This window comes from Lampetra fluviatilis, chromosome 37 (genome assembly GCF_964198595.1).
Source record: "Lampetra fluviatilis chromosome 37, kcLamFluv1.1, whole genome shotgun sequence".
Taxonomy (NCBI): domain Eukaryota; kingdom Metazoa; phylum Chordata; class Hyperoartia; order Petromyzontiformes; family Petromyzontidae; genus Lampetra; species Lampetra fluviatilis.
The window spans coordinates 9,321,031-9,348,569 of record NC_136311.1 but is presented as its reverse complement, the minus strand read 5'-3'; the positions used below and the strand labels follow the sequence as shown (position 1 = coordinate 9,348,569).

The following is a 27,539-nucleotide window of genomic DNA, read 5'->3' as shown; positions in this document are numbered from 1 at the left end:
ACGAACATTAATTGTCACGCACAACGAGTCTGTGTGGAAAATGTCAGCTCGATTGGATCACGGGAAGTGGGTTAAAAAACGACCGAAAGATTTGCACGGTCGTAAGCAAGCAAGCACGCAAGCAAGCACGCAAGCAAGCGAACTTCATATAAAGGATTTAAAAACACGGATGATGAATCCCCCGTGGGTGACGTGGCACCACACCCCGACTCGCTTGAAGGCAGCACAGAGAAATATGGGCAGCTCCTGTTCCAGTCTTTTATGGGATAGAGCGTTTCCCCTTTGCACGCGTGTGGTTTCTGTGGATGCTCAGGTTTCCTTCCACATGTGTAAGCACTCATCGATTGGCTGCTAAGACCTTAATTCATCGCGGATCGCAGAGCTTGGACAATTGTTGGCACTGGCTAACCGCGTGGCTGCTTCCCTGCTTGTCTGAGGTTAATTGGACCGGAGGCTTTCCGTCTACGAGTTGAAATTATTACTATTCTTTGGTTACAGCCACTGGGGATTGGACCATGTAAACTCTTTTTAAAACATCTTAAAAAACACACTTTTCAAATAATGGGAGGGGTGGGAGGAAAAAATGCACAACAGGAGAATACATCCCGCTGTCCGGACATCAGACCATAACACACCGTGCGTCCCATCACGATCGTGGCAGTGTTTATTTCACAAACTGCTGTGTACAATCGTAAGTGTTGCATGGAACACGGCCCCCCTCCCAGCGCTTTCCACCGAGCGACCACCTTGACAAGATGTACACTTCCACAACAACAAACAAACAAACAAAAAAAGACTCCCATCCCGAAATACCTCCCCATACCGCCACGGATATTTTGGTCATTATTCTCCAAAACGCACTCGCGAGATTCATCCGTTTGGAGGCGCGACCGATGAGACTCGTGTGTGCGTGGAACGATGGGGAGATGTGCAAAGGGATTGGAGTTTTTTGTCACGAGGTCACTCCTCGTTTCTTTCCCTCGGGAGGTGGCCAATTTGCGTCCATTGATGCCAGCAACAACCTCCGTAACGTTCTCCCTGGCAGATCGCAAACAACAACAACAAAAACAAACCCCCAGGGCTTCACGGTGTCCCCAGTCGCCCCCCATGACCCACCCTCCCCGCTCCTCCCCCCCTCTCAGCTGGACACAGGCGGTTAAAGGGCCTCTGGCTGGAATCCGCCCGAATATTAACAATTTTAAAACGAACAAAAACTCCAGACACTTCCTCGGGTATGTTAACATTCAACATCGACATTATACGAATCGAGTTTACGATGGCAAGAGCTCTACAAAGCAGCAGCATCATCATGCAACCGTCCGTGGCCAGATGATTGGGGGGGGGGGGCTCAATGCCAATTTAATATTTTCCGAGCGAGTACGGCGAGCCGCGACAATTCGTTGTGCTCGTTCCTAATCTCCCGGGTCATTGTTGTTTAATGACCAACATTCGAATGCCTCCCTGCTTGACGACATTGCCCAGCAGCCTTTAGTCGTGGCGAAGCAAAATCCAGCGCTGGCCGAGCCGTGCGAGACACCAAAACTGTGGCCCCAACACAAAGATGCCCCCCGTATTGTAGCCTGCAGCAGACTGTTGGGGCAAGTGCTGTTTGCGAGCACCTACGAAAGCCGGCACGGCACACGAGCGGGCGTGGGTGGTCTCCCCAGTGAGCGACATCTCCACACCCTGCACTGGGTACTCATTTGAGGCCGAGTCGACTTAGGGGAGGCCCATGACCGGTTCAGATAATCGCGGCACCTCGTGGTGGCCGTGAGCGGGATTTTCGAACTCGGGTCGCCGGGTTCGTAGCGCAGCGCGCTCACCACGACCGCTGCCCAGCCTCGGTGTGGTGAAGCCAAAGCTGGCGATGGGTGAGCCATGCTAGAGACACCAAAAACCGAGACTAACACAAACACGCTGTATAATTGTTTTTAAACGCCATTTACAATGTATTGCTGCACACACACACACATTGTTTATCAGAAGACACGTGGCCATGCCAGTTTGTGCAACCCGTTCCTTGCAAGGGGGCCCCCTCCCCCCCACTGACTTAACTTGAAGTACAATTGGATAGACACCTGCTGAACTGGCCACGACCACCCCATCTCGCCAGCAGCCGCGGCGAGGAGATTGGGGATTGTGACCGCGCCAGATTAATGTCTTAATGTCAGATTGAGTTCACGTCATGCACTATAAAGCAGGGGGTGGGGGGGGTTAAACATCCTCCCCCACCCCCCGCACCACACACACGATTTCCTTCATTACGTGAGTTCCGCTAAGCCGCATGTAAAGTTTCAGAACATTTCTTTAGCTGTGGTTTTTTGGTTAAGCATTTTTAAATTTTTATTTTAGATTTAATAAGCCTACTTTTTTTTGCAATCTGTCCCACCTGATGACGGAGACTTGTGTTGCCTCCGAAACGTCGTGATTTTTATTATTTTATTTTTATTAACTTTAAATTCATTTTTTTACCTACGTGACTTTACCGAAAAAACTAAAGAGTATGAATCCTTGCAGTCACGAAAGCTTCAAATCTAGAATCTGTATAGAGGTGTGTGTCCCCCCCCCACCACTGGCGTACATACACCAAGCAGACGTGCTTGAGAAATCCACAAGATCAGCTCCTCTCCTTTATTGGGCCGCGGGTGCCGGCACACAAAGCGACTGGGGGGGGGGGGGGGGGATCGACGGCACGTGGACTTGACAAGGTCGCCAAAGTTCACCCCCAACACCCACCACCCCCCCAACCCATCCCCCCCACCACCCCCCCACCAACCAACCACCCCCCCCCTCCCCATTCGCAAGGACAACGCGATTCGGCAGCAGTCAATTCGGGCAGCGGGGTTTTCTTTGCACGCGCGCGCGCACAATTTATTGTCGACACGGGGAATACCGCCCCCCCCCCCGTGTTTGGTCAACACTGCGGCGCCCTATACGGGGGGAGGGGGGGGCTTGCTCCGCTCCCCAATTTCGATCCGGGTTGCAAGCCGCCGACGCGTTGCGATCGAGCGCGCACCTGATGATTGGTGAACGCGAACCGCTTGCGCGCACGTGGGAGCGAGGACTGACCGATGCTTGACAGCGCAGCTCCGAACGCAGACGAGAGAACAGCCACTACACCAATGTGCGTTGGCGCTCGGAAGCTTTGTATTTCATGACGTTCGAACGAACGCCTTAAAAAAAGATTATGATGACGAAAAGACGGCCTGTTGCGATATGATGCCTCGAGGTCGACAGCTCATGGGGCAGTTCCAGGTGAGTGGCCCCAGTTGGGATTAGCTCATGGGAGGATGATGATGATGGCGATTTCCACCGATCTTCTTTTCTGCTAAAGGAGCCAAGGTGAAGGCGATTAATCCACGAGGCTTTGCTCGAGTGTAGGGTCCAGGCTTTTCACTCAAGCCCAGTGCGCCACCACGGCTCACCTTTCACACATCTCCTCTGCGCTCAAACTACAAAATAGTTAACAATGCAGTCAGACCGTGCAGCGAGCGCCGATTCAAACGAGGGGGGCTCTCTCCCTCTCCAAGACATGCGGGGGAGTGGGACGCGTTTGGGCAATCGTCAGGAGGCGTGCAGCGTGTAAATTCAGCGAGCGCGATGCCGATCACACGACGCGGTTCGAATTCGACCCTTGATCGATGGCTGCGCCATCGCCGCACACGCGTCGAATAAAAAGCAAGGGACAAGTCCTTACTCCTGATTTAAAGCTTTCGTGACTGCAGGGATTCATATTATTGGCTCTTTCGGTAAAGTCACGTAGAAGGGAAATAATAAAATCATATAAAACAATAAAAATTCTCACGACGTTTCGACTGTAACACAAGCAATCGCGTCATCAGGTTTGAAATCCACGGAAAGAAAATTAAAAAATTTTAAAATTTTCTTTTTGTGGATTTCACACCTGATGATGATTTCTTGTGTTACAGTCGAAACGTCGTGAGAATTTTTATTGTTTTATATGATTTTATTATTTCCCTTCTACGTGACTTTACCGAAAGAACCAAGAATAGAAGTCCTTACTCACTAACAACTCCTCTATCATTTCTCATTGCTGGAGGGGTTGCCCCCCCTACATTTCTCGGTGGGATTTCTTCGGAGGATACTAGCGCTGACTGTTGTAATAATGGGGATGCACGACTAAAAACACCTCGAATGCGCATTCGATGTTTGGTGCCACTGCGGTCTTAATGGAGTACTCATAGGGCCTTGTGGTGGTCGTGGACACGCATGCCGTTCATTTATTGGAGGGACAAACACGACCAATAAATGCTTACTTAGCGCCTCCCTGTGGGCGATAGAGTTTCAAATCCACGTGGGGCAGACCGCATGGCCCCAGCATCAGATGAGGCATCGGGCAAATAAAAACACATTTACAAAAAAAAAATCACACAAAAACATTAGTCACACTATTTTTCAGACTGCTCTGGGCGGGATAATGAACAGGGGTAGTCAAGCCGCACAAGTATTTCGGGTTTTTTTTGCGTACACAGCCTGCAAGTATCATGGGACCTTTTTTGCCAGTATCAAAGTAAGAAAAATAATGATACGTTTTACCCTTGCTGGCAACAAAACAGATGTCAAGATGTTCGAACACCACACAGAAACCTTTTATCAAGAAATCAAGTCTGCATCCACCACACACGTATGCAAACAAACTTTGCTCTGACAATATTCGCAGTCTGTGGCCTCCACCAGACAACAAACAGCCTTATTCATGGCCTAGTGTCTCAACTACCAGCGTCGGACCAGAGAACGCCAAACGGCGAACAGTACAAGGACAATGCACCCATCAGAGCGCATTTACAGCTTTGCGGGAGTGAGCAGCTTGTCTCGCAGCAGCTGCAAGTGAAACCTACGATGCCACCATCACCTCCCACCCCCCACGCCCCGGTCCCCTTGGGGATGGTTCGACCGCTTCAATGCTGCTGCAGGGACTCACACCGCTTTGCCGTTAAGGCCCTCGTTCCACGCACACAAAAATACACCACCATCACCACCGCCGCCGCCAAAACCCCACCTCATTGCAAAATCAGACAAAACATGCTTACGTTTTTTTTTTGCTTTTGAGCTATGGAGATACGTGCACAACGCCGCATCTCTCTCAATTCCCCAAGCCGTCGAACGCACACAAAGGTGTCCCTCGCCACAGTCGAAATTAAAGTCCCCCCCCCCCCCTTCCCGGATGGGTAGACAGCTTCTCTATTGGCTGCGGCAGTGACGACAAACCGGTGCTCTCAATTAGCCGCGTCGAGCACAACCCATCCTGTGTGGACATGTTCACTGGAAGGGGGGACCCCCCCCCCCCACCCCGTGATTGACCTCTACACCGCCACCCACGCCCCGTTCCAAAGCGGATTCCTTGCGCCGTTTCGCCAACATCACACCCAAATATCAGCCCCCTTAAACAAACAAAAATATTCACCCAATTTTTCGCATGGGGGAGCAAAAAAAAAACAACAACACCCCATTACACTAGTAGCCACAGCCAAGTCCCACAAACCATCAACCCCATAAATACAGACGCGTTAACATTCAGATGTCCGAAGAAATAGCCCGATAACCCGTTAGCAAGTGTGCCCTCGTTCAGAACTAGCCCTCGAGGTTCCGGCGCGTGCTGCACGTGTACACCGTGGGCACGTTCACGCGCGCAAATGTGCAAGTGTGCAAGTCGCAGTGCCAGGCAGCCAACGAACAGATTTGTGAACGTCGGCAGAGACTTGAGGGGGGTGGGGGGGGGAAGAAACCCTGAACAAAACACGTGGACAGACATTTGCGAAATCGCGACGCGTCGCAGCGTTGACACCGCACAGAAGAATATAGACGTGGCGATAGAACACGTGGCCTCCCACATTGGAAGCGAACTGGGGGGAGAAGGGAGGGAGGACGAAATATCCCCAACAGCAGCCGCCGCCAGCAGCCTGGGGTCGTGGAGGTCGAGGCGAGCCGATCTCGCGGCTCGTTCCGTTTTCCTTCGACCTGTTTCAACGTGGCACCCCCTCGTTCAACATCGATTCTTCAACGGTGGTGTTTCTCAAGACTTGGGTTTTGTGGCCCGCGGTCCACTCAGCCCATGCATACATTCCCCCACGGACCATCCCAGCCACCGGACCCCCCCCACCACCCAACAATCACCCCTGGTGACAAAACGCATTCGCTTATCTAAATACTAGTAATACAAAAGCGATTTATATTACCGGAAAAAACACAAAGCTATAGCGGTTTTTTTTTTAGGGGTGGCCATTTATATCTTAGGGTAATTCAAAAGTTCCATTTTTTATATCAAACAAGTAAAATATGAATGTCCAAAATAAAATAAAAGGTAATGAACGTTGTCATTATTGACCGGCTCGAGCCACCGCGGGCCCACCTGGAGGCCCCACCTGGTAGACACACCTGGAAGGCTGTGGCAGATACCCCGCCGGTGGTGGGGGGTGACCACCACTTTGAGAACCACTGGTCCAAAAGTTCACGATTCACGCGCCGAATCGTGGGCGTGCGCAAGAGAGCAAATGTTCCGATTTAAGGGTGACGTGTAAAAAAACGATACGCTGTGACGCTTGCAGTTGTGCTCGCGCGACGATGAACACTGTGAAGATAAAACAATTTGCAAACTCATCGGTAAAAATACAACAGGACACAAAATATATATAACCGATTGTTAAATGGCAGCTTGGGCATTTGATCGTGAAAACTCGTACAAATTTCCGGGGGGCGGGGGGAGAGGCGGTGGGAGATATTACTGCTCTTGTAGCCATGGTGGCGATCGTTATGGGGTGGGAAAAGGGGGGCATGCCCCCCTATTATGTACGCGTGCATTTCAAACTGGCAACGTGAATGCAGGCAAAGGGGACCTCAAGCCAGCGGCGTCTTCCACTTGCGCGGTGAAGGCAAGCCCAAGCAGAGTACGCGTGTAGCCGTGACCCACACCACTTTATTCATTATTAGCACGGCTCAGCCACACCACGTGAGACAAAACATTACACACCTGGGGAGGGGGGGGGTAGGGGGGGGGGTTAGTGGCCAGCCCACAACTTGACACGCACGGACGGATAAACCCCCCGCCGCTCCACACACCTCCGCTGTACCCAACGGCTCTTCACGACACTCGCCACACCCCACAAGGCTGCTGGGCTAACTCATAACGTAATTATCTTTTCGGAGATGTCGATTGTGATGCGCTGGCACTCTGAAGGCCCCCGAGATTCAGGTGCTCCTGAACTTTCCGTTTTGAAATAAGATTTTTTTTTTTTTGACAGACCCCGGAACAAATATGACCCAATGGGGCCTTCTGTTTTTGACTTGTACGTGCCTGCGAACAGGAGAATGACTTTGCGTGTGCAACGTACACACACGGCAGGATTATACGAGACAATGTACGCTGTACTGTTATCTAATATACATGAGTGAATGGTAAACAGTTGCGCGGGTCTGATTATCAGTACACAAACGTAAAATGTAGAATTTGGAAGTCAACGGATTTGGGTAATCGTTTGCCGGGTGTACAACCCCTCAACGAGTTAGGCAATTTTACAGCAAAGGTGTCCACACGTTCAACCGATTGTCTTAATCCTAAAGGTCGCACGAACGCACGCACCGACCCCAAAGCGAATTACGCTCGAATACATTCCTCCAACGCGTGCAGTTCGGGCGGGGAAGACCCGCTTACGCCATGCGTACGGCCGTTGTGTTTGGAAGCCTTTTGACGCGTCCCATCGAGCTCAAGGGGGCACACGTTCCACCATGGGGGGGGGGGGGGGCAACGAAAGAAATAAAACTGCGCAATCGCACCGGCCCGCACCCGCTCCACACAGGGAGCACAACCACAGTCACACCACACCCCCCTGGACGCTCTCCCGTGTCACCTCAATGTCATCCCAACATTCGAGCACTTGGAGTCATCCGCGGCAGAACTAACGCTTCGGTGATCACGGACCGGGGAGACCCCATCTCAACCGAACTGTGCTCGATTCTTGATGTCAGTATTCACGCGACGCTTAATTCTTTGTATCGTTTCATATTTGCAAATGGTGATTTGATCTGTATCAAAAAGTACAACGTTTTGACTTCAACATTTTAAATCGCAAACCTCCACCCCGAAACGTTCAACTCTGCGCGATGTAAGCGATGTCCCGTAGTAATTGATGTAAAGATAACTCTTCGTTTTTTTGCCGTAAATTCAATTAAATATATCTAATGGGCTCAACAGTTGACTTTAAAATTATTATTCTATCAGTTTTTTAATTCTACTTGCGATTAAGCTTTTTCTTTCCCCAAGTAAGCAAGCAAGCATCGGGACTTAGCAAAGACCGAATTTTTCAAGCAACAACGAACACATTTAAAGAGCCCACACCACTCACAGAAGCCTGCAATTGAGTTCAAATGTTTAACACTGCCTAGCAGTTGATACATTGAAAACTAATTTCTTTAGAACTGCTCTGGGTTTAGTTTGTTGTCCGTCCACCGGACCTCCGATTAGCACGGTTGGCCATGTGCGGTGCAAAAGAAGTTCAACATACGTACACACGTACATAAAGGTATGTTAATTAAAGCCATTAAGGTTTTTAAATTCTCTCCAGCACATACAAAAGTATATGGATTCCATCACCAAGCAATTATTCGTAGCAATTAGCAACATCGGCAAGATATGACAGCGGGTTTTTGTTGTTGCTTAATCTGTTAAATTAAAGGATTTCTTCTCTTTCGTATAACACGATCGTTATCGTTTCATTGTATTTAATGGCTGGCGCGCCTCAGCCAAAGCATTTCAACAAGTGCCGCTTGCTAAATCTAACAAACAAAAATAAACAAAGAAAAAGCCCTCGGGCGCACACTTCACTATCTCTCTCTCTCACAGACACACGCCACTTGGGCCCTCCGCAAATTCTGTTATACACATCGTTGGTATTTGTATTTCTTTTCGAGGGGGGGGGGTGGCGGGGGTTCTTTTAAATAATTATAAAACGTGCGTTTTTTTAGCTGTTCGCGGCGGACGCCTCTGCCGTCTGGACGCCCTCGTCTTGCTCCGGCCGCTCGGGCTCATGGGAGTCTCCGTTGGCGGCCGCCACTCCGTTGGCTGCGGCCTCCGCCGAGGAGGAGGTGGCGGCGGCGGCGGCATCGTCGTCGGCCGCTTCGTCTTCCGGCATCACGAAGCCCTTCTCCGAGAAGGCCTGCTTGTGCGAGGTCACCATCGCCTCCAGCTGCTGCACCTCGGCCTTCAGCTTAATGATGTCGTCCCGCCTGGACCACCACCCCCGCGCGCAGCCACAGGACAAACGCAGGCGTGTTAACGTCACGGTATCGAGGGACAAGGCCCCTCTCTGCGCACAATGCCTTGCTCATTTCGTCAAGGAGCATGAACCGTCACGTGAACTCCGGTCATCATCACAGCCGTGGCTTTTTGGCCGCCGACCATCGAACAAAGACGGTCGTCTGGAACGCGCTCTTCCTTCCGATATGACGATGCCACTGGAGTTATGCACTTTTAAATCATCATCTATATTGAAAACCTATTTTTTTAGAATTGCTTTGTGCGTTTAGTTTGTGGTCCTTCCCCCGCACCTCCGATTAGCACGGATGGCTACGTACGGCACGAAAGAAGTTCAACAAACATACATCAACGGCAGCATTGCTCCACAGAATTTCACCTCTAGAATCAAATATTTTCATTTATGAGATAAGCAAACCTCTAAATTAAATCTTATGTACAAATATAATCCTGAGAGTGCCCGATCTTGTTGGACCTGTGAAGCTAAGCAGGGCTTGGGCCTGCTTTGTACTTGGATGGCAGAGCAACAATTATCTCTGCCTTGCGCTGCGAGGCGATCAGAGAGGAGAGGAGTGCAGCACTGGATTGTTGAGTTTATCCGTGCAGAGCTTTGAGTGTTGCACTCTATTTAGCGCGCGGGTTGCAATTTTAGTTTGCCCAGTCTGTGTTAGCCGCCGAGGGCGTGGCCGGAGTTGTTCATGACTCCTGTTGCCGTGTGCCCCCTGTGCCGTTCACATGCACTGATGTCCAGTGGCGGATTAAGCTAGTGCGGGGGCCTGTAGCATATGTTATAAAGGGGCCCTAAATAAAAAAAAAACACATAAATATTAAAACACAAATCTTTAACTTACGTTGTAAAGCAATTGTATTTTTTCATTTGCTATACAGCCAGATGATACGACAAATCGCTAACCTTAAACACCCAGTCGTTCATAAAAGTTGAAGGCAGTATAGTACTATAGTAATAGAGCAAGTGCAGAATCACTGAACCGGAATTGATAGCTTGAAAGCATTAAGCGCGGGGCCCTTGAAAGTGCGGGGCACGTAGCTACCACATATGTAGCTACTTTTGCTACTAGGATAATCCGCCACTGCCGATGCCTACCTTGATTGGCACGTAAAATAAAGACCGATCGATTGATTGTTACGTCCCTTCACGCAGGCTGTCCTTCGCGTTCTCCGGTTTCCTCTGACAAAGCCAAACACATTAACCAAGTGGCAATGGCCAAACGACGCTCCGATCCACTCTTTCAGTTGTTAAATGTCGGTGTGCTTGGTGCGCAAATGTCCCCTCGCCAATATTATCAGTTCAACCAATCAGCGAGTTACCAGTGACCATGCGTGGTCCTTTCTCGGTGCACTGATCGCCGAATAAAGTTACTTAAATTACCTCCCGCCTGCGCCTTCATTGAGACTCGTTAATTTCGCACCGTCACAGTCAGTCACCATGAGATCTCTGGTGCATAGTCGTAGACTCAAAACTAATTTTCCAGATTGAAAACTCGTTGCTTTAGAGTTGCTTTTTTGTGTTTAGTTTGTTGTCCTTCCCCCGCACCTCCGATTAGCGCGGATGGCGACGTGCGGTGCGAAACAAGCGCGAGTTCAACACACATCGGCGCTTTTCAGGATTTTTTTCTTCCGGTCACCGTCATCGTTTGACGAAACACTGCGTTGACAAAATATCTACGATCGGTGGTTTCAGTGGTTCTGCACGCAGCCGCTCGGGGCAGGGGGGGGGGGTCGCAGCAGGAAGCGGCAGCACAGGCGCTCACCCGAGCGTGGGCAGTACGATCCCGTTGACGGCGTTGAGCAGCTCCAGGATGTTCTGCATGCTCGGCGCAGAGATCTGCAACAGCAACGGCGCAGCAGAGTCACCGACTCGTCGCACGGGGTGCCCGCGATTGACGCTTACTCTGCCTGCAATGATTCACAACCCCCCCCCCCCACCCTCTCCGATTCCCCATGTGTATTTTAATAACCGGGGTCACGATTTTTGGCGGCTGCGATTAGATTCGCGGGTTATTTGATTCTTGGGTCTACGGCGCCGTCTGCGCGAGCACGTACGTCAGTAGAAGCGCCGTCAGCGGTCATCTCTCAAGTCGGTTAATCCACGACGCGTGCTTCCATCCTGTGACCGCCCCCCCACCCCGACCCCCTTAGCTGCCAGCGAGCCCTTGGTCACTTCACGTGCCCTCCAAGTGGCACGAGCGACGGTGGTGACTAACGCGACCACCGGGATGGATCAGGCCGAGCGGTTTCACCTGCGGGGGCGCGATGCTGGGCTTGGCCCCGTTCTTGTAAATCTCGTTCATGGTTCTCTGCAGAGCCACCGCCTGCTGGGTCAGGTGCTTCAGGTACTCGGAGCTTCCCACGGTCTTCTCGTGCACGTCCCCGAACTGCGCACGGGCAAGCACACGCCGGGGGGGGACTTACGCGCGTACCGAACGAGTGCGACGCACGGATTCAAAACGATTAACCACCCGCGCGCTTAAAACTCGCGACGCGCGCAAAACCCGCTTCCCCGCGCGCTCGCGCACCTGCGCCTTGTAGATGGTGTACGTCTCCTTCTCGTGCTGCAGCGCCGAGCGGAAGTCTCCCTTGCTTGAGAAGACGCGAGCCAGCAGGTGGTGGCTGCAGGGCACACGCACGCCCGGGATATGAGCGCACGCGCGTGCACACAGACACACGCACGCATGCACGTGCACGCTCACACACGCACACAGAAAACAAAGACAAAGACCCCCCCCCCCTCCCGGATAGCCTTAACAGACTGTTGGGGCAAGTGCTGTTAGCGAGCACCTATGAAGGCCGGCACGGCACACGAAGGGGTGGGTGGCCAGCACCACGCCCGACCGCCTTTGTCCGACTCAAAGGCAATGATTTTACACACCGCACCAGGTACTCATTTAAGGCTGAGTCGACCTAGGAGAGACCCAAGACGAGTTCAGATATTAGTCACTGGTGTTGGCCATGAGCGGGAATCAAACTTAGGTATGCGGGTTCGGAGCGCGCCACGCTACCCGCTACACTGCCGCTCTGCTGCACACACACACACACATGCACGTACACTTATAACCTATGCACACACACAAGGAGCAGCACAATTATAGGCACAATCACTTACACAGTAACTCCATGAGCGCCATCTGGTGTTAGAGGGACTCCTATTCAATTGACTTGTTGAAGTATAACACGGAATAATCCGCGTCATTGTGAATATAAATGAAAATGTAATCGAACAATGCGTCCTATTCGTAAATCCCTTTGTACGCAGCCCATCGGCCCAATGACCTTCTGGGAGTGCATCAGTTCAACGGCAACGATTCGGTAAAAGAAAATTCGGGACCCGTTTTTTTACATTGCTGGGAATGAGACAACGGTTGGGGGGGGGGCGATGTTGATAACGGCACAATCTTAATGACAATAATGAATGAACTATAGACGATTGTCATGATCATGACACCGATGCCGAGAATGACGTTGATGATCACACCGCCGACTAAAATAACGACGCCTGTAGATTACAGTTTTGACGAGGACAACAATTGATGAAAATAATGATGACGACGATGATCACGATGACGTTGCGCTCGCTTCCATTCCGCATGACGACGACGCTTCTGACAACGCCGTTAGCGCGCGTGGTTGTGGTGACGATGACGACGATGACGACGACGACGTTGCGATAGCTTCCACTTCATATGACGACCACGACGACGCTTCCGACGACGCCGTGACTGCGCGTGGTCGCGACGACTACGACGACGTTCGCAGCGGCGGCTGTCACCTGAGCGCGGCACGGAGGCACTTGCCACCGGCGTACTTGACATTGGTGCCGTGCGCCTTCTCGAGGAAGCGCAGCGCCAGCTCGTACTCGCTCACCCCGTGCAGCATCAGCCCGATGTTACTCTGCGCGCGACGGGAGAGACGCAGGTCAAGCGAAGATTATAAATGCAGGAATTTTGCTCGTTGTCCCAACGTATATACACTGATTGAGGGGGGTTCGGTGCGGCTGAGGCAAGGTCGAGTCTCTTGGAATTTCTCTTTACTTGATACAGCAATCGTGCTGTGACGGTTCCACCTGAAGACGGAAGCTTGTGTTGCCTCCGAAACGTCGTGATTTTTTATTTTACTTTTATTAATTTTTTTACCTACGTGACTTTACCGAAAAGACCTAAGAGTATGGATCCTTGCAGTAACGAAAGCTTCAAATCTAGAAACATTATTATTAGTTTATTAATCTTCTTGGTTCTTTCGGTAAAGTCACGTAGAAGGGAAATAATAAAATAATAAAAATAAAACATTATAAAATAATTCTCACAACGTTTCAGCCACAACGCAAGCAGCCGTCCTCAGGTGAAGAACAGGTCTGTCGGAAAGACAGCGTCTGAATGAACACCACCAGGCTTGGCAGCGTATATTTAAGCTCTTCCCCCTCCAACCCAGCTTAAATATACGCTGCCAAGCTTGGTGGTGTTCATTCAGACGCCGTCTTTCCGACAGACCTGTTCTTCACCTGAGGACGGCTGCTTGCGTTGTGGCCGAAACGTCGTGAGAATTATTTCGTTATGTTGAATTTTTATTATTTTATTATTTCCCTTCTACGTGACTTTACCAAAAGAACCAAGAAGATGAATCCCTGCAGTCACGAAAGCTTTAAATCGAAATGTTATTACTTTTTATTTTTATTATTTTATTATTTCCCTTCTACGTGACTTTACCGAAAGAACCAAGATGAATCCCTGCAGTCACGAAAGCTTTAAATCGAAATTTAGTTTATTAATATTCGTGTTTATTATCATTATGAGTGTTTTGCACGAGGCGGCACTTACGTCGAAGACGGCCATCTGCGGGTGGTCCTCTCCCACGAGCAGCAGCGCGAGGTAGCGCCCGCGGTAGAGGAGCTTCAGCGCGGCCGAGATGTGCGCGTTCGTGAAGCAGTAGAGGGCAAAGTTCATCTGGCAGGATGGCGAGGAAACTCGCGTCACGCGGAGGGCACGGCGCGCATCCGCCAGCCACCGTTACCGTTCGCCCGTTCAAAAGAACGTTCCTAAACTCAAAACGGACGCACCTATCGTGTCCCACGGCCAAGGGCCGATTGTTTTACAATTAGCGCAATTTGTACGCGGGGGGCATACCGTTCGGTTAGTGGAAACGAACAAGACGGGACATTTGCGATAAGACAGTCCAACCGAGACTGTTAAAGAATTGATTCTTCAATCGAGTTGCAACCCACGAAATGGTCTCGATCCGACAATTTATGAAATCGCTTGGGGGGCAGTGAATGGATAGAAACTACAGACACACGACAGGGTTAGCGGCCTGGTTGAGAGAGTGCGAGTGCAGGGAGGTACACTCACGTATTCCTGGATGGTGTACGGGCTGTCGATGCCGAGGACTCGCTCGCTCATCATGGTGGCTTTCTCTTGGCAGCTCAGAGCCTGCAACATTGTACGAGACAGAGACAAAGGTCACCCGAATAGCCTTGAACAGACTCTGTTGGGGCAAGCGCTGTCAGCGAGCACCTATGAAGGCCGGCACGGCGCACGAGAAGGGTGGGTGGCCAGCACCACACCCAGACGCCTTTGTCTCCCCAATGCTGATATTTTTGTTACACTGTACCAGGTACTCATTTCAGGCTGAGTCAATCTAAGAAAGGCCCAGAATCAGTTTAGATAATCGTCACTGCTGTTGGTCGTGAGCGGGAATTGAACTTGGGCTGCCAGGTTCGTAGCGCAGCGTGCCAACTGCTACGCCAAATACAAAGAGCCCCCATTATAGCCTTAACAGTCTGTTGGGGCAAGTGCTGTTAGCGAGGACCTATTAAGGCCGGCACGGTACACGACGGAGTGGGTGGTCAACACCACGCCCGGCCGCCTTTGTCTCCCTAAGTGGCGATGTTCACGCGACGCACCAGGTTACTCATTAGAAGCAGAGTCGACATGCGTAGAGAAATGAAGACATTTGCACGTACACAAAAACACATCCGCAACAACAACAACAACCGCCATTCGCCACCAAGTGGCGGTGACGTCACCACGGCGCTTGTTCCAGGCTATGCACACACACGCTGACGTGTGCGTGGCGCCGCGTCCCCACGCACCTCTCCGTGGTCGCCCAGGATGTAGTGGAGGCGCGCGAGGAGACGCAGGCAGGCGATGATCTCGGCGTGCAGTGCGCCGTACACGCCGTTGTAGAGGTTCAGCGCCTCCCCCAGCTGCGTGCAGCCCTCCTTGAAGAAGCCTGCGCCGCGACAGTCCGGCCCCACGCACACACACACACACACAGACACACACACACACAGACACACACGGACACAAACAGACACACAACCACACGACACAGACACACACACGCACACACAGACACACACACAGACCGCGCGTGTCAATGTCGTCGCCAATGGCTTCGCTTGCACGGTGCGCGCGAGGGGGAGGGGGGGGGGGCAGGCTCCCTTTCGTTGCCGCGGCGACAATGTGGGGGGGCAACTACTCGGGGGATCCCCGTGATCCGTACCGATCCGGGGAAGTTCCTCCCCCTGTCGGCACTGCCCGCGCGTGTGCCCGTGCGTGCCCGTGCCTCACCCTGCTGTATGTGCGCCTGGGCGGTCTGGAAGATGCGCTGCGCGTCCGTGGCTCGCGCGTCCAGGTGCTTCACCACCGGGAACATGTTGAGGATGTCCTCCTCCGTGAAGGTCGCCTTGTGTCGCCCCTCGAAGTTGTACTCCCGGAGCAGCACCTGGGACGCGCGACGGCAAGGGGACGCGCGCTGAGCACCGCGATGTCCGGCCCTCCACGCGAGCGAGCGGACGGACGAACGGATGGATGGACGAGTGGCCGAGTGGGACGTAAAACGCACAGAGCCTCCGCACGCTCTCGTTCGTCTTACGCCGGACGGAATGAGAACGCGATCGGCGTTTTGGGGTTCACCCCCGGCACCCAACCCGCCACAAGCGATTCTAATTTTGCCGCAATTCAATTCTGGATCAGATTTACTTTTCGCCGAATGCTTACCATCATCTCGTACACACCTGTTGTCGAATATTTTTTTTCTTTACAGTTTTTATTAAACTCCAATTCCCGGAATGTAACGACAGCGAATGATGTAGATATAATCTGCACGAATGGCAAATAATCTAATCTCACATTCACCTTTCGATGCATGTACAGCGAGAGTTGGACCCAATTAACCGATGGATCACAACATGCCGAGAGAATAAGCACAAGGACTAATCCTTTGTTACGTTACCCCAGGAGGCTCTTCAGAAAAACCCCTCTACAAAACGCACGACGGGAGGCTGCCCGACTCAAAATGGGAAGGTTGTTTAGTTCAGATCCTGGTCAGGGGATCACCTCGGCAACATCATCATCGTCACCACCATCCCTCGGGGATAGATAAAGTAAGAAAAAAAACCAATCGCCTAAGTAGTCTTGTGTTTGACCGGTTGCATAAGAATGTGGACTTTGAGGCTCAAGAACAGCAACAGGATGGTTCGAGCATTGGGGGCACTGGCTTTACCTATGTCTCTGCTTTAGCTGTGACACGTCGCATTTTGCTGAAAAGCTGAGCTCCCACTTAGAAAGTCCCGAAGCCGTGTCCTGCCCAGAGTTCAGTCCCGTCACCATCATCACCGTCACCATCATCACCCCTACTCACCGTCTTTAACAGCCTAAAGGCCAATTCAATGATCCCTTTTACACAGCATCAATGGTCAAGTTCTCACCACCACCGAGTAACTTGAGAACCCCCCCTACCCCCATTGCCTCCTGAACGCGTCACCACCTTGCATGTAATGTATGTGCGTGGGAACTTCTTGTCGCACGCCGCACGTAGCCAACCGTGCTGATCGGAGGTGCCAATGTTGGTCGCTCACGGCCACGGCCCCCGACGACCGCGACGACGACTCACCTGGATGCCCCCCTTGAGGCAGATCTCCCGCAGGAGCGCGAGCTTCTGGATTCCGTACTTCTCCAGGGCCTGGTCCACGCCATCACTGCAACAACGAGACCGGGCTGCGACTTAGGCCAGACTCGATCAACGACGAAACCAAACCCGCGTTATTTCTCCCAGCTCGCACCTGGGGTGGACGGCAATTTGCACACTCCCTCCTCCCCTCCCACCCTTAGCAGTGCACATCCACTGGGTTTGCACAGTCATGTCGGGGGGGTGGGTGGCCAACACCACGCCCGACCACCTTTGTCTCCCAAGTGGCGAGGTTTACACACCGCACCAGGTTACTCATTTTTTTTTCTTTTAAGAGTCGACCTAGGGGAGGTCCAGGACCGCTTCAGATAATCGTCACTGGCGTTGGCCATGAGCGGGAATCGAACTCTGGTCTCCGCCGGGTTCGTAGCGAAGCGCGCTAACCACTCAACTCCCACCAGCGCCAGCGCCCGGTTAAAGATCCGGTCCACTGGCGCGCCCGCTCACCACTCGAGGTCGATGGCGTAGTACTCGCGCGCCTCCGTGCGGATGCTCTTCCACAGCTGCTGGGGGGACAGCGCGGCCCAGCTGCCGCTGTCCGTGCCCGCGCCGTGACCCCCGCGCTGGTTGCGCCTCCGACCGCGCCGCTTGCCCTTGGGCGCCGATGATGCCGCGTCCTCGGAGGCCTGCGCATTCGTTCGGTGATTCGTCGATAAATTGATGCAGTGGCTCGTTCAGCAATTCATTTATTCAGCGATTCATTCGTTCCCTTACGCTAATTCAGTGACCCATTCAGTGATGCATTCACCGATTAATTAAAAGTTTCATTCGGCGACTTATTCGGCGTTTCATCCGTAGTTTCACTCATTCGGCGACTCGCTCGTAAAATTCGGTTCGTGCGACTGTGGCAGTGCCGCACGCGACCAACACGTGCGACGCTCCAAGCAACATCTGGGGGTGCGACACGGACCAGCGATGCACTGGCAATGACGCAGCGAGCAACCGTTCTTGCCCCAACACTGCGAGCTCTCGTGCGGTCCTTATTGCGGCACGGGCCAACGACGACCACGAGCGAGAACCGGAACGATCGTGAATGTGCCGTCTCGTCCGCACCCACCGCCCCCCCCCTCCTCCGAGTCGTCAGTCGCCATCACCTGCGCGTTCGACGCGGAGGAGTTGTTGTTGTTCGCGGCTCCCGCACCCCCGGCGCCCGGGGCTGCGGTGCCCGACGAGGAAGACAAAGAGGAGGACGAGGAGAGGGCTCCGGGGTTGGAGCAGGCGCTCAGGAAGCAGTTGAGGAAGTGAGCGACGGCGATGGAGAGACCCGACAGGTCCGTGTTCTGCGGGGGGAGGCGGGGGGAGGGGCGCGTGCAACATGGAACACGCAAACAGGCAGCGCACGCTCGCACGTGGAGATGGCATCGCGTGGATATCACTCGCCGTGCTCAACCCCCCCCACCCCCGCCAAGACAAAGATCCCCCGTATAGCCTTAATAGACGATTGGGGCAAGTGCTGTTAGTGAGCAGCACCTATGAAGATGGGAACGGGCACGCGAGGGGGTGGGTGGCCAGCACCACGCCCGGCCGCCTTCGTCTCCCCAGTGGCGATGTTTACACACCGCACCAGGTACTCATTTGAGGCCAAGTCGACCTAAGGGAGGCCCAGGACCGGTTCAGACAATCGTCACACGTGTCGGTCACGAGCGGGAATCGAACTCGGGTCGCCGGCTTGGTAGCGCGGTGCGCTCACCGCTGGACTACCGCTCCCCCAGACACCGGGGCACGCAGCCACCGGTGGCAAAACCGCCGCGTTTGTTTCCACACCTCCACCAAGTGACGATGTCGACGCATCGCTACCAGGTACCCGTTTAAGGCCGAGTAATTCTAAGGGGAGGCCAGGCCCAGGGACCGTCCAGGGGGCGACGCTCATCGCAACATGCACAGACACGCGCGCACAGGATCACACGCGCGCGCGTGCGTTAAGCAAGCGTGTGCCGTTTAATGTCCCGTTCTCAAAACATGTAGCCAGTCACTTTCGTCGTGCATCATGCAGCCAGATGGAATTATGGTTCAGACTGCTTGGCAAAAATCTCATCAGGCGCCGACCTCGGCCCGTCATCCTTCCCGACAGATAAAAACAGTCTTATGCAGAGACCGAACCACTGTCATGGGAATGTGGAAATTCCACCGCAGACTCAGGGGCTGCAGACAGCGATGAGCACACGCCACAAAGCAGCCGATCGGGAGAGCGTGCGGATTCCTTTCCCCGTTACGATTAACGCCAGGTGCAAACGTGACATCGCTCGCCCGCCCGTCGTGACCGACGGTTTACCTGCAGGTAGGTCCTGAGAAGGTGCTTGGCCGACCTCGTGATTATCTCCACGATGACCAGGCTCTGCACAACGGAGACGGATGTGCAAAGAGAGAACACGCCTGAAGGCCGCTGGCCACGGATGCCACGAACTCGCATCGTCACAAACTCGCATCCTCAAGAGCGCCAGGGGCTTTCGTGCGAGCGTCGAGAGCGACTCACGTGGAGGTAGGAGAGCGTGCGAGCGTCGGGCAGGCCGTTGATCATCCGGGCGAGCGTGCCCAGGTAGCGCAGCCCGATCCCACGCCGGTGCAGAGCCTCCACCAGCGTGGAGCCGTCCATGGGCACCACCAGCTGCTCCATGCAGTCCTTCAGCTGCAACAACCACCAGCACCAGCAACGGCATTATACTCTCGAAACTCGAAGGTTACATTCAAGAGTTAAAACTTTCGTGACTGCAGGAATTCATATTCTTGGTTCTTTCGGTAAAGTCACATAGATAGAAAATAAAATAAAATTTCAATTAAAATAAAATCCAAATGTTTTTTTTTTCCTACGTGACTTTACTGAAAGAACCAAGAATATGAACTCGAAGGTGTTCGTAGCCAATGCAAGGATCCATTTTAGTTTTTGGGCGAGGCCCACGTGGTCGTTTTACAACGACATTGTTGTCGACGGCCCTCCACCACCCGACAAGATTGTCGCGAGGGAGGAAGCGAGGAGAGGGAGGGGACAGAGGGGAGGGAGCGAGGGAGGGAGGAGGGGACAGAGGGGAGGAGGGGACAGAGGGGAGGAAGCGAGGGAGGGAGGGAGCGAGGGGAGGGAGCGAGGGAGGAGGGGACTCACAAACGCCGGCATCTGCACCGAGACGAGGAAGGCGGCCGCCTCGAACAGCAGCCGCTTCTGGTGCTGAACGGACTCGCGCTCCGACTCCGGGAAGCGCACGGCTGCACGCACAAAGACAAAGATGCCGCCCCGCAGAGCCTTGACAGACGTGTAGGGGCAAGTGCTCTCGGCGAGCACGGACCCGGGGGTCGGGGGTCGCGATAGGGGGTAGTGTTGGGGGGTCGTGGTGGGGAGGGGGGTCGCGGTAGGGGGAGGATGACGGTGGGGGGGTTGGCGGTGGGGCATGACGGTGGAGGGGGGGATGACGGTGGGGGGGAGGGTCGCGGTGGGGGGGGATGATGATGGGGGGGGATGACGGTGGGGGGGGTCGCGGTGGGGGGGGTGACAGTGGGGGGGGGTTGGCGGTGGGGGATGACGGTGGGGGGGGGGGGTTGGCGGTGGGGGGGGGTCGGGGTGGGGGGTGTCGACGGTGGGGGGATGACGGTGGGGGGGGTCGGGGTGGGGTCACGGTGGGGTCACGGTGGGGTCACGGTGGGGTCACGGTGGGGTCGCGGTGGGGTCGCGGTGGGGTCGCGGTGGGGTCGCGGTGGGCTCCGCTCTCACTGGGGGTGAAGACGTCGGGGTTGAAGCGGATGTCGAAGAACGCGTCGTTGACGGAGCCCACGGCTCGGCAGGCGTTGCGCATCACGTCGTGGCCGTTGATCTCTGCCGCCATCGGTCCGTTGCGCAATCACACGAATCCATAAAATTGCAACATTAGCCATCGCGCGATCAACCAATTGGTAAAAACGATAATTCCGCAATAACTTAACGGTTCAATTATTTACTTACACAATCGATCCATTACACAACCAAAGCGCGACAAAATTATAAACGCAATCTATTCTTTACACAACGAGTTATTTTTCATCATTCATTGCAGAATACATAGTAATAAACGGCATCTATGAGTTACGCGATCAATAACGCAGAGTCATAAGCAGAGAAGGAGAGGGACGGAGCTCAGGGCAGAGACTTTAATCAAGAAAGCCGGGTCTCAAACGCGGGGGGCGTTCCAGACAGCAGGAGCAGCAGATTTTTTTGGACTAATACGAAAACTATTTTTTATTTGATCAGGTAAGTAAGGCCCACCCCGAGTTATATATCTGTTTTTAAAAAGCGACCTGGCTACCACAAGTGATGGCTCAACGAAGTGACTTATCACGTCGAAATTGACAGCAGCCAAATGCTCCAAAACGCGCGATGCCGATTCTAAACGTGGAGGGAAAACCCGGAGGACCCGGGGAGGAAAATCCACGCAGCAGCAGTGCAATACAAGACCACGGCACGCGAGTAAGTGAACCATAGCGCTGTGCAGCCGTGCGCGCGCGTGCGAAGTTGACCGTGGTGGTGTACAGGCGGCCCCCCCCTCTCACCCGCATCGTCGGTGCCCTGGGCCTCGTCTGCGCCTTCCTTCTTGAGCGCCTTGTGCTGCGAGATGGCGAGGTGCATGAACTGCTGGTGCCTGACACGCGCGCACGCAAGCACATGCACACCCCGAGTCAGCGAGACCGTCGTACGGTCGTCACGCCGCTGCCAAGACGACGGGACACGTGCCGCCGTCGCGCGAAAGGCGTCGCCGTCACATGACCAACGTAGCATTGTCACGTGACCCAATGTAGCACAGTTTGTTGCATTTCCCCCGTAACCTCGGATTCCCACGGTTGTGTTGCTGAAGTTCTCTGCCGTGAATGCTATGTCTTTAAAAACAATCTGATTTGGCGGTGAACGGTACACCCACCCTGCAACTTGCAGTCTTCTCGGCACAGGAAAGGGTGAACAAATCACCGTTACGCTACCGTCATCACCGCCACCTCCTGACCAACACGTCGACGGTCGCGCGAATGACAGGCCACCGCCGCACGACACGAGCGACTACTCCCGCTGGTAATGACTGCGGGACGCGGCGAACGTTGGCAGTCGTAGTTAACGTAACAACCACTCTGCTCCATCCCCGCCCCCCACCCACTACTCACTTGCTCTGCACGAAGGCGTCCACGAGCTCGTGACGCAGGCAGGGCAGGCGGTGTCGATGCGCCCTTGGGAAGCCGAGGCTCGTGCACACCTCCGGGAACGGTACCTCCTCCTCCTTCTTCCCCTGCTCCTCCTCCCGATCCACCTCTTTCTCCTCCTTCTTCCCCTGCTCCTCCTGCGCCGCCCCCGTCTCCTCGCCGTCGCCCTCCGCGGCTCTGACGTCGTCCGTGGCCTCGGGCGTGGCCATCGGCAGGAAGTTGGCGTCGGGGGGGAAGGTGCGGATCAGGTCCAGGATGTAGTGGCGGCCGTCGTTACCCACAATGCCCTTGCACTCCACGGAGGAGCACAGCTCCACGGCCTCGTCTTTCTCGTTGAGAACCTGCAAGGGAATAGGGTTGTTTTTTTATTGCGTCAATATCATGTATACAGGATCGTTTTCAATGGCAAAAACAACGGATAATAATACACTGTAACGTGATACCAAAAGTATGTTAATAGCTTCAAAAAGTCAAAGAGTCTCCACTTGTTTGGCATCATTGTCAACGCGTGGCCTGGAATCCTCTCCAGGTGGTCTCTCCAGAGCCCGGGAGGCACATTTATTGTGGTGTTGTTGCAAATTCTCAGAAGTGTTAACACTTTATTTTAAGCACCCTGTATTTCGGTTTAACACCCTCTCTGTGTATGGGGGGGGACAGTACAAGCTTGCAACAATAATACTGTGGCTTCAGAAACACAGCGGGCTAGAGGGAGGCCAGCGTGACTAAGAGGAGCCACAGCAGGGCGGGAGGGGGGCAGCCGATCCCGGCGGCCCGATCCGTCTGTGCACATCGTGGTTGTGAATTTTCTCCAGGCACTTATCGGCTCCCTCCTCTCGCTTGGCAAACACCAAAAAGTTGTTGACGCCGCAGTCCAAACGTCCGCCCTGCCCGCGCCGGGGTACAGCCGTCGTGACGTGCCCATGCACGCGCTTACGGGACCGTACCCCGTAGGTGCACACCCGTCACACGTGCGTACCAGCACGCACAACGAACGTCCTGGATGCGCCGACAACCGTGAACGTAGATTCACACGCCAACGTGCACACCGCCAAGTGGGCACGTGCAATCCCCACGCGTGGCGAGATCAGTCGGGTGCACGGATCCGCACAAGGGGCCCCCCCGGGTGAGATTCTCAACAACTCGGGTGTGCGTTCCTGCGCGTGAAGTCTGTACGCGTGTTCTGCCACCCCCCTTCCCCCGTATTCCGCATGGGTTTCATCCGGGTTCTCCGGTTTCCTCTCCAAAGCAACAAAAAAACCCGCCACATAAATGTAACTTGGCATTGGCCAAAGATCCCAATTCTGAACAACAAGAAAAATGTCCTTGCAAACTTGGCAAGCGAACACGGAGACTCTGCGAGGCCCTTCCCTCGGTAAACAAGCGTTACAGTAACGATCATAAATAATACAACGAGTAGCAACAACAACAACAACAACGAGCAACGACAACAATAGACACCTTGTGGCGCAGGATGTGCAGCGGCTTGGCGACTCGCTCCAGCAGCGTGGTGAACTTGCGCGTGGTGGCGGCCGTCGTGAGCTTGCCGGACGACGAGGAGCATGCGACGGTGGCGCCGAAGTCGAGGGAGCCGTAGGCGATGGCCTGCTCCTGCTCGCGCTCCAGGATGCCGGGGATCACCGACTGCGCCGTCACGCGGTAGCCGCGGTAGTCCACCAGCGCCGTCGCCAGCACGTGCAGCCCCTCGGGGTCCAGGGCCGAGACGGCGCGCACGCCCGCCAGGTCCAGGGCCGGGGCCACGTGCGCCGCCGCGTCGCCGCCCACCGCCTGCACGGGGGGGCGGGGGGGGGGGAGCCAGGTTAGTCGCGCGGCGACGGCTTATCGATAAAAACGCGCAGTTGACATCGTCGATCGAGTGCCCCGCCGCGTCGTGGAGGAGGAGGAGCATCACGGGCGGAAGAAATGGTCACTGGCGACCGTTGCCAGGTTACGCTGCGGGAGCGGCGGCGTAGGGAGTGGTTCGCAGCGTCGAGCTCGTGAACCCGCGGACCGATTCGCTAAACCGTTAACGCAAGCGATATCGGAACAGCTCCGGGCGCTCCCGCACCTTCACCAGCCTGCGCCGACCAACGCGGTGAAGTTTGGTGAAGTTTGTTTAAATAGCCCCCCCCCCTCCCCCCCAAGGCCTCCCACTGCGTGGCGTGGGTCTTCGACCAGCAGCGAAACGCCAAAAGGTCTACAACATTTGCATCGATATTTTACGTAACAGGGCCACATTCCACAAACACGTTCCGTCAGTTTAGGCAAAAATAAAACGATTTCCCCCCCCGTTGAATGAGAGCGACGAACAGGCAAATGACGTGAAAATAATTCAATCGGCGTTTTTGACGTTCAGAGCGCTTGCAAATGAGGCGACAGCACAGCGCATCGCGACGTCTTCTTAAAGAGACGAGAATTCTGAACCGTGGGTTGGGATTTGAACTCGTGACACACCCCCCCACTCCACCGCCAAGCGTGCGGAGGAATCACTCCCTGCGCCCCCCCCCCCCCCCCACTCTTGCCTTGTAGTGGTCGCGCACGTCGAAGCCCAGGCTGAAGAAGATGTTGTTCCACAGGAACATCTGCGTGCGCGCGTCCTCCCCGGGGTTGATGGCCATCACGTTGCCGTCCGCCACCGCCATGGCGCCGCGCGCCGCTGCCGCCGTGAAGTCGCTCTGAACCTGGAGCGCGAGCGGGAGATCCAGGACGGTGCCGGCGGCGGGGTAAAAGATTTATTAAAAGGAAGCCAACCCCGCGCCACTGCGGATCTCACTTCCATCTGGGACCACGTGCCCCACCCCACCACCGCACCCCCAATGCCCAAAGATCTTGGGACTCCTCGGCCACCTGAAGAGCCACCACCCAAAACCTGACGGACGTCATCCTCGGAGCGCGAGGGGAACCGCCGCCGCCACCGCCGCCGCCGTCGACGGCAGAATACTCGTACCGTTTTAACAGGAGGACCACGTGATAGGGTCTCCCGCCTCCGCAAGTGGAAGGTCAACAAGAGAGTCCGCAATGTGACCGAGGAGACTGTCACCAAACGACGGCGCAGCGTCGTCGACCGTCGCCCCAAACGACGCTTCACCGGGAAGCTCCCGAGTGCGTCGACGCAAAACCGGCAGGCCAAGCCGGCAAGTGAAGCCGGCACTCCAAGTGAAGCCGGCATGCCAAGCCGGCAAGCGAAGCCGGCACGAGGCTCACAACACTTTAGCAGTAATGCACAGAATCTAGCCGCATGCCCGAAATATTATTCGGGCTCATCGCTGGCGAACGGCTCGCACGAGGTCATAGGTCAACGCAGGTATGACCCCAGTGTCAGGGTCACTGTGGCACAGCACCAGTGTCAGGCTCGTGACCAAGGACTGCCAGTGTGGATATACGATGGGTACGTCAGTATAGGGGAATCTAGAAAGGTTTGCAAGTGTATGCAGATGTTTGAATCTGTACAGGTGACTGTGTATAGGCAAGCGCGTATGGCTAAGTCAGTCTATAGAGGTGAGTGTGTACAGGTGAGGGTATACAAGTGAGCGTGTAAAGGTGAGTGTGTGAAGGTGAGCGTGTACAGGTGAGTCTGTCAAGGTGAGGGTATACAGGTGAGTGTGTAAAAGTGAGTGTGTAAAGGCGAGTGTGTGAGTGTGTCAGGTGAGTGTGTAAAGGCGAGTGTGTACAGGTGAGCGTGTACAGGTCAGTGTGTGAAGGCGAGTGTGTGAAGGCGAGTGTGTGAAGGCGAGTGTGTGAAGGCGAGTGTGTCAGGTGAGTGTGTACAGGTGAGTATGTAAAGGCGAGTGTGTGAAGGTGAGTGTGTACAGGTGAGCGTGTGAAGGTGAGTGTGTGAAGGTGAGTGTGTGAAGGCGAGTGTGTGAAGGTGAGTGTACAGGTGAGCGTGTGAAGGTGAGTGTGTACAGGTGAGTGTGTGAAGGCGAGTGTGTAAAGGTGAGTGTGTGAAGGTGAGTGTATACAGGTGAGTGTGTACAGGTGAGTATGTAAAGGCGAGTGTGTGAAGGTGAGTGTATACAGGTGAGTGTATACAGGCAGGTGTGTGAAGGTGAGTGTGTGAAGGCGAGTGTGTGAAGGTGAGTGTATACAGGTGAGTGTGTACAGGTGAGTATGTAAAGGCGAGTGTGTGAAGGTGAGTGTATACAGGTGAGTGTATACAGGCAGGTGTGTGAAGGTGAGTGTGTGAAGGCGAGTGTGTGAAGGTGAGTGTACAGGTGAGCGTGTGAAGGCGAGCGTGTACAGGTGAGCGTGTACAGGTGAGCGTGTACAGGTGTGTATGTAAAGGCAAGTGTGTGAAGGTGAGCGTGTACAGGTGTGTGTGTGCAGGTGAGCATGTACAGGCGAGCGTGTACAGGTGAGCGTGTACAGGTGAGCGTGTGCAGGGACGCTCGTGCCTTGAAGATGGCGCGGTCTCTCAGCAATCGCTCGGTAAGGTTCTTGTTAGGAAGCTCTCGCGTCGCTTGAATTTCCTCGTTCCAGTCGCGTGTCTGCGGAACAGCGACGCCTCAGCTCCACGTGACACAGTCCCAGCACAGCGTAGCGTCACACAACCCTCGCACACAACACCGCTCGGCATCACGCGCGACATGAAGGACACACGCCGGGCAGAAACAAAGCAACATCGCCGCACAACATCAAGCAGACGAAGCAATGGCACCACGCAGCACGACGCCACAACACACCGTGGGCAACGTAACGCGACGACCACGATGCACCACACAGCGTTGCACAACACCGCGACACACGAGGCGCCGACAACGGCAAGACTTTGGGAGGTGGTTGAGGAGGAGGAGGAGGAGGAGTGCCTTCAAGCACTCAGGCTGAAAACTAATTTCTTAAGAACTGCTGCTTGTGTTTATCTCGTGGTCCTTCTCCCGCACCTCCCGATTAGCACGGTTGGCTGCGTACGGTGCGAAAGAAGTTTCAACACACGGTACATACTCCGAGGGGATCTCGGTGCCCCCCCAATGAAGAACACATCTTCTGAGGCAGGACACGCTACGGGGCGGCTGACCCCTGGCGAGCGATGACTCGGCAGCAACGGCACCCATGTGGATGTCATCCAAGCGGAGAAGCTCCCTGGGCAAAGTCGGCGTTCATCAGAAGAAGAACCTCATGGGGAGATGCCGCCCCCCCCACCCCA

General features: G+C 54.3%; 1 protein-coding gene across 4 annotated transcripts in view; it reads right to left on the bottom strand.

Moving 5' to 3' along the window:
* Positions 1-4,126: 4,126 nt before the first annotated feature.
* Positions 4,127-27,539, bottom strand: part of CLUH (CLUH binding protein of NUMT mRNA) — a 78,913-nt gene continuing 55,500 nt past the window's right edge. For 3 of the 4 annotated variants that reach the window (XM_078873796.1, XM_078873793.1, XM_078873797.1), the window contains exons 9-29: positions 26,791-26,883; positions 24,919-25,077; positions 23,858-24,184; positions 22,364-22,740; positions 21,764-21,852; positions 20,952-21,053; positions 20,349-20,449; positions 19,725-19,877; positions 19,524-19,586; positions 18,346-18,531; positions 17,699-17,877; positions 17,177-17,261; positions 15,853-16,006; positions 15,372-15,511; positions 14,629-14,709; positions 14,101-14,226; positions 13,056-13,177; positions 11,806-11,899; positions 11,530-11,664; positions 11,041-11,114; positions 4,127-9,240 (exon numbers count right to left, since the gene is read on the bottom strand). In XM_078873796.1, coding sequence (XP_078729922.1) covers positions 8,976-9,240; positions 11,041-11,114; positions 11,530-11,664; positions 11,806-11,899; positions 13,056-13,177; positions 14,101-14,226; positions 14,629-14,709; positions 15,372-15,511; positions 15,853-16,006; positions 17,177-17,261; positions 17,699-17,877; positions 18,346-18,531; positions 19,524-19,586; positions 19,725-19,877; positions 20,349-20,449; positions 20,952-21,053; positions 21,764-21,852; positions 22,364-22,740; positions 23,858-24,184; positions 24,919-25,077; positions 26,791-26,883 — 3,105 coding nt within the window. In that variant the 3' untranslated portion in view covers positions 4,127-8,975. The remainder of the gene's footprint in view (positions 9,241-11,040; positions 11,115-11,529; positions 11,665-11,805; positions 11,900-13,055; positions 13,178-14,100; positions 14,227-14,628; positions 14,710-15,371; positions 15,512-15,852; positions 16,007-17,176; positions 17,262-17,698; positions 17,878-18,345; positions 18,532-19,523; positions 19,587-19,724; positions 19,878-20,348; positions 20,450-20,951; positions 21,054-21,763; positions 21,853-22,363; positions 22,741-23,857; positions 24,185-24,918; positions 25,078-26,790; positions 26,884-27,539) is intronic. The other variant, XM_078873795.1, reaches the window with a different exon arrangement.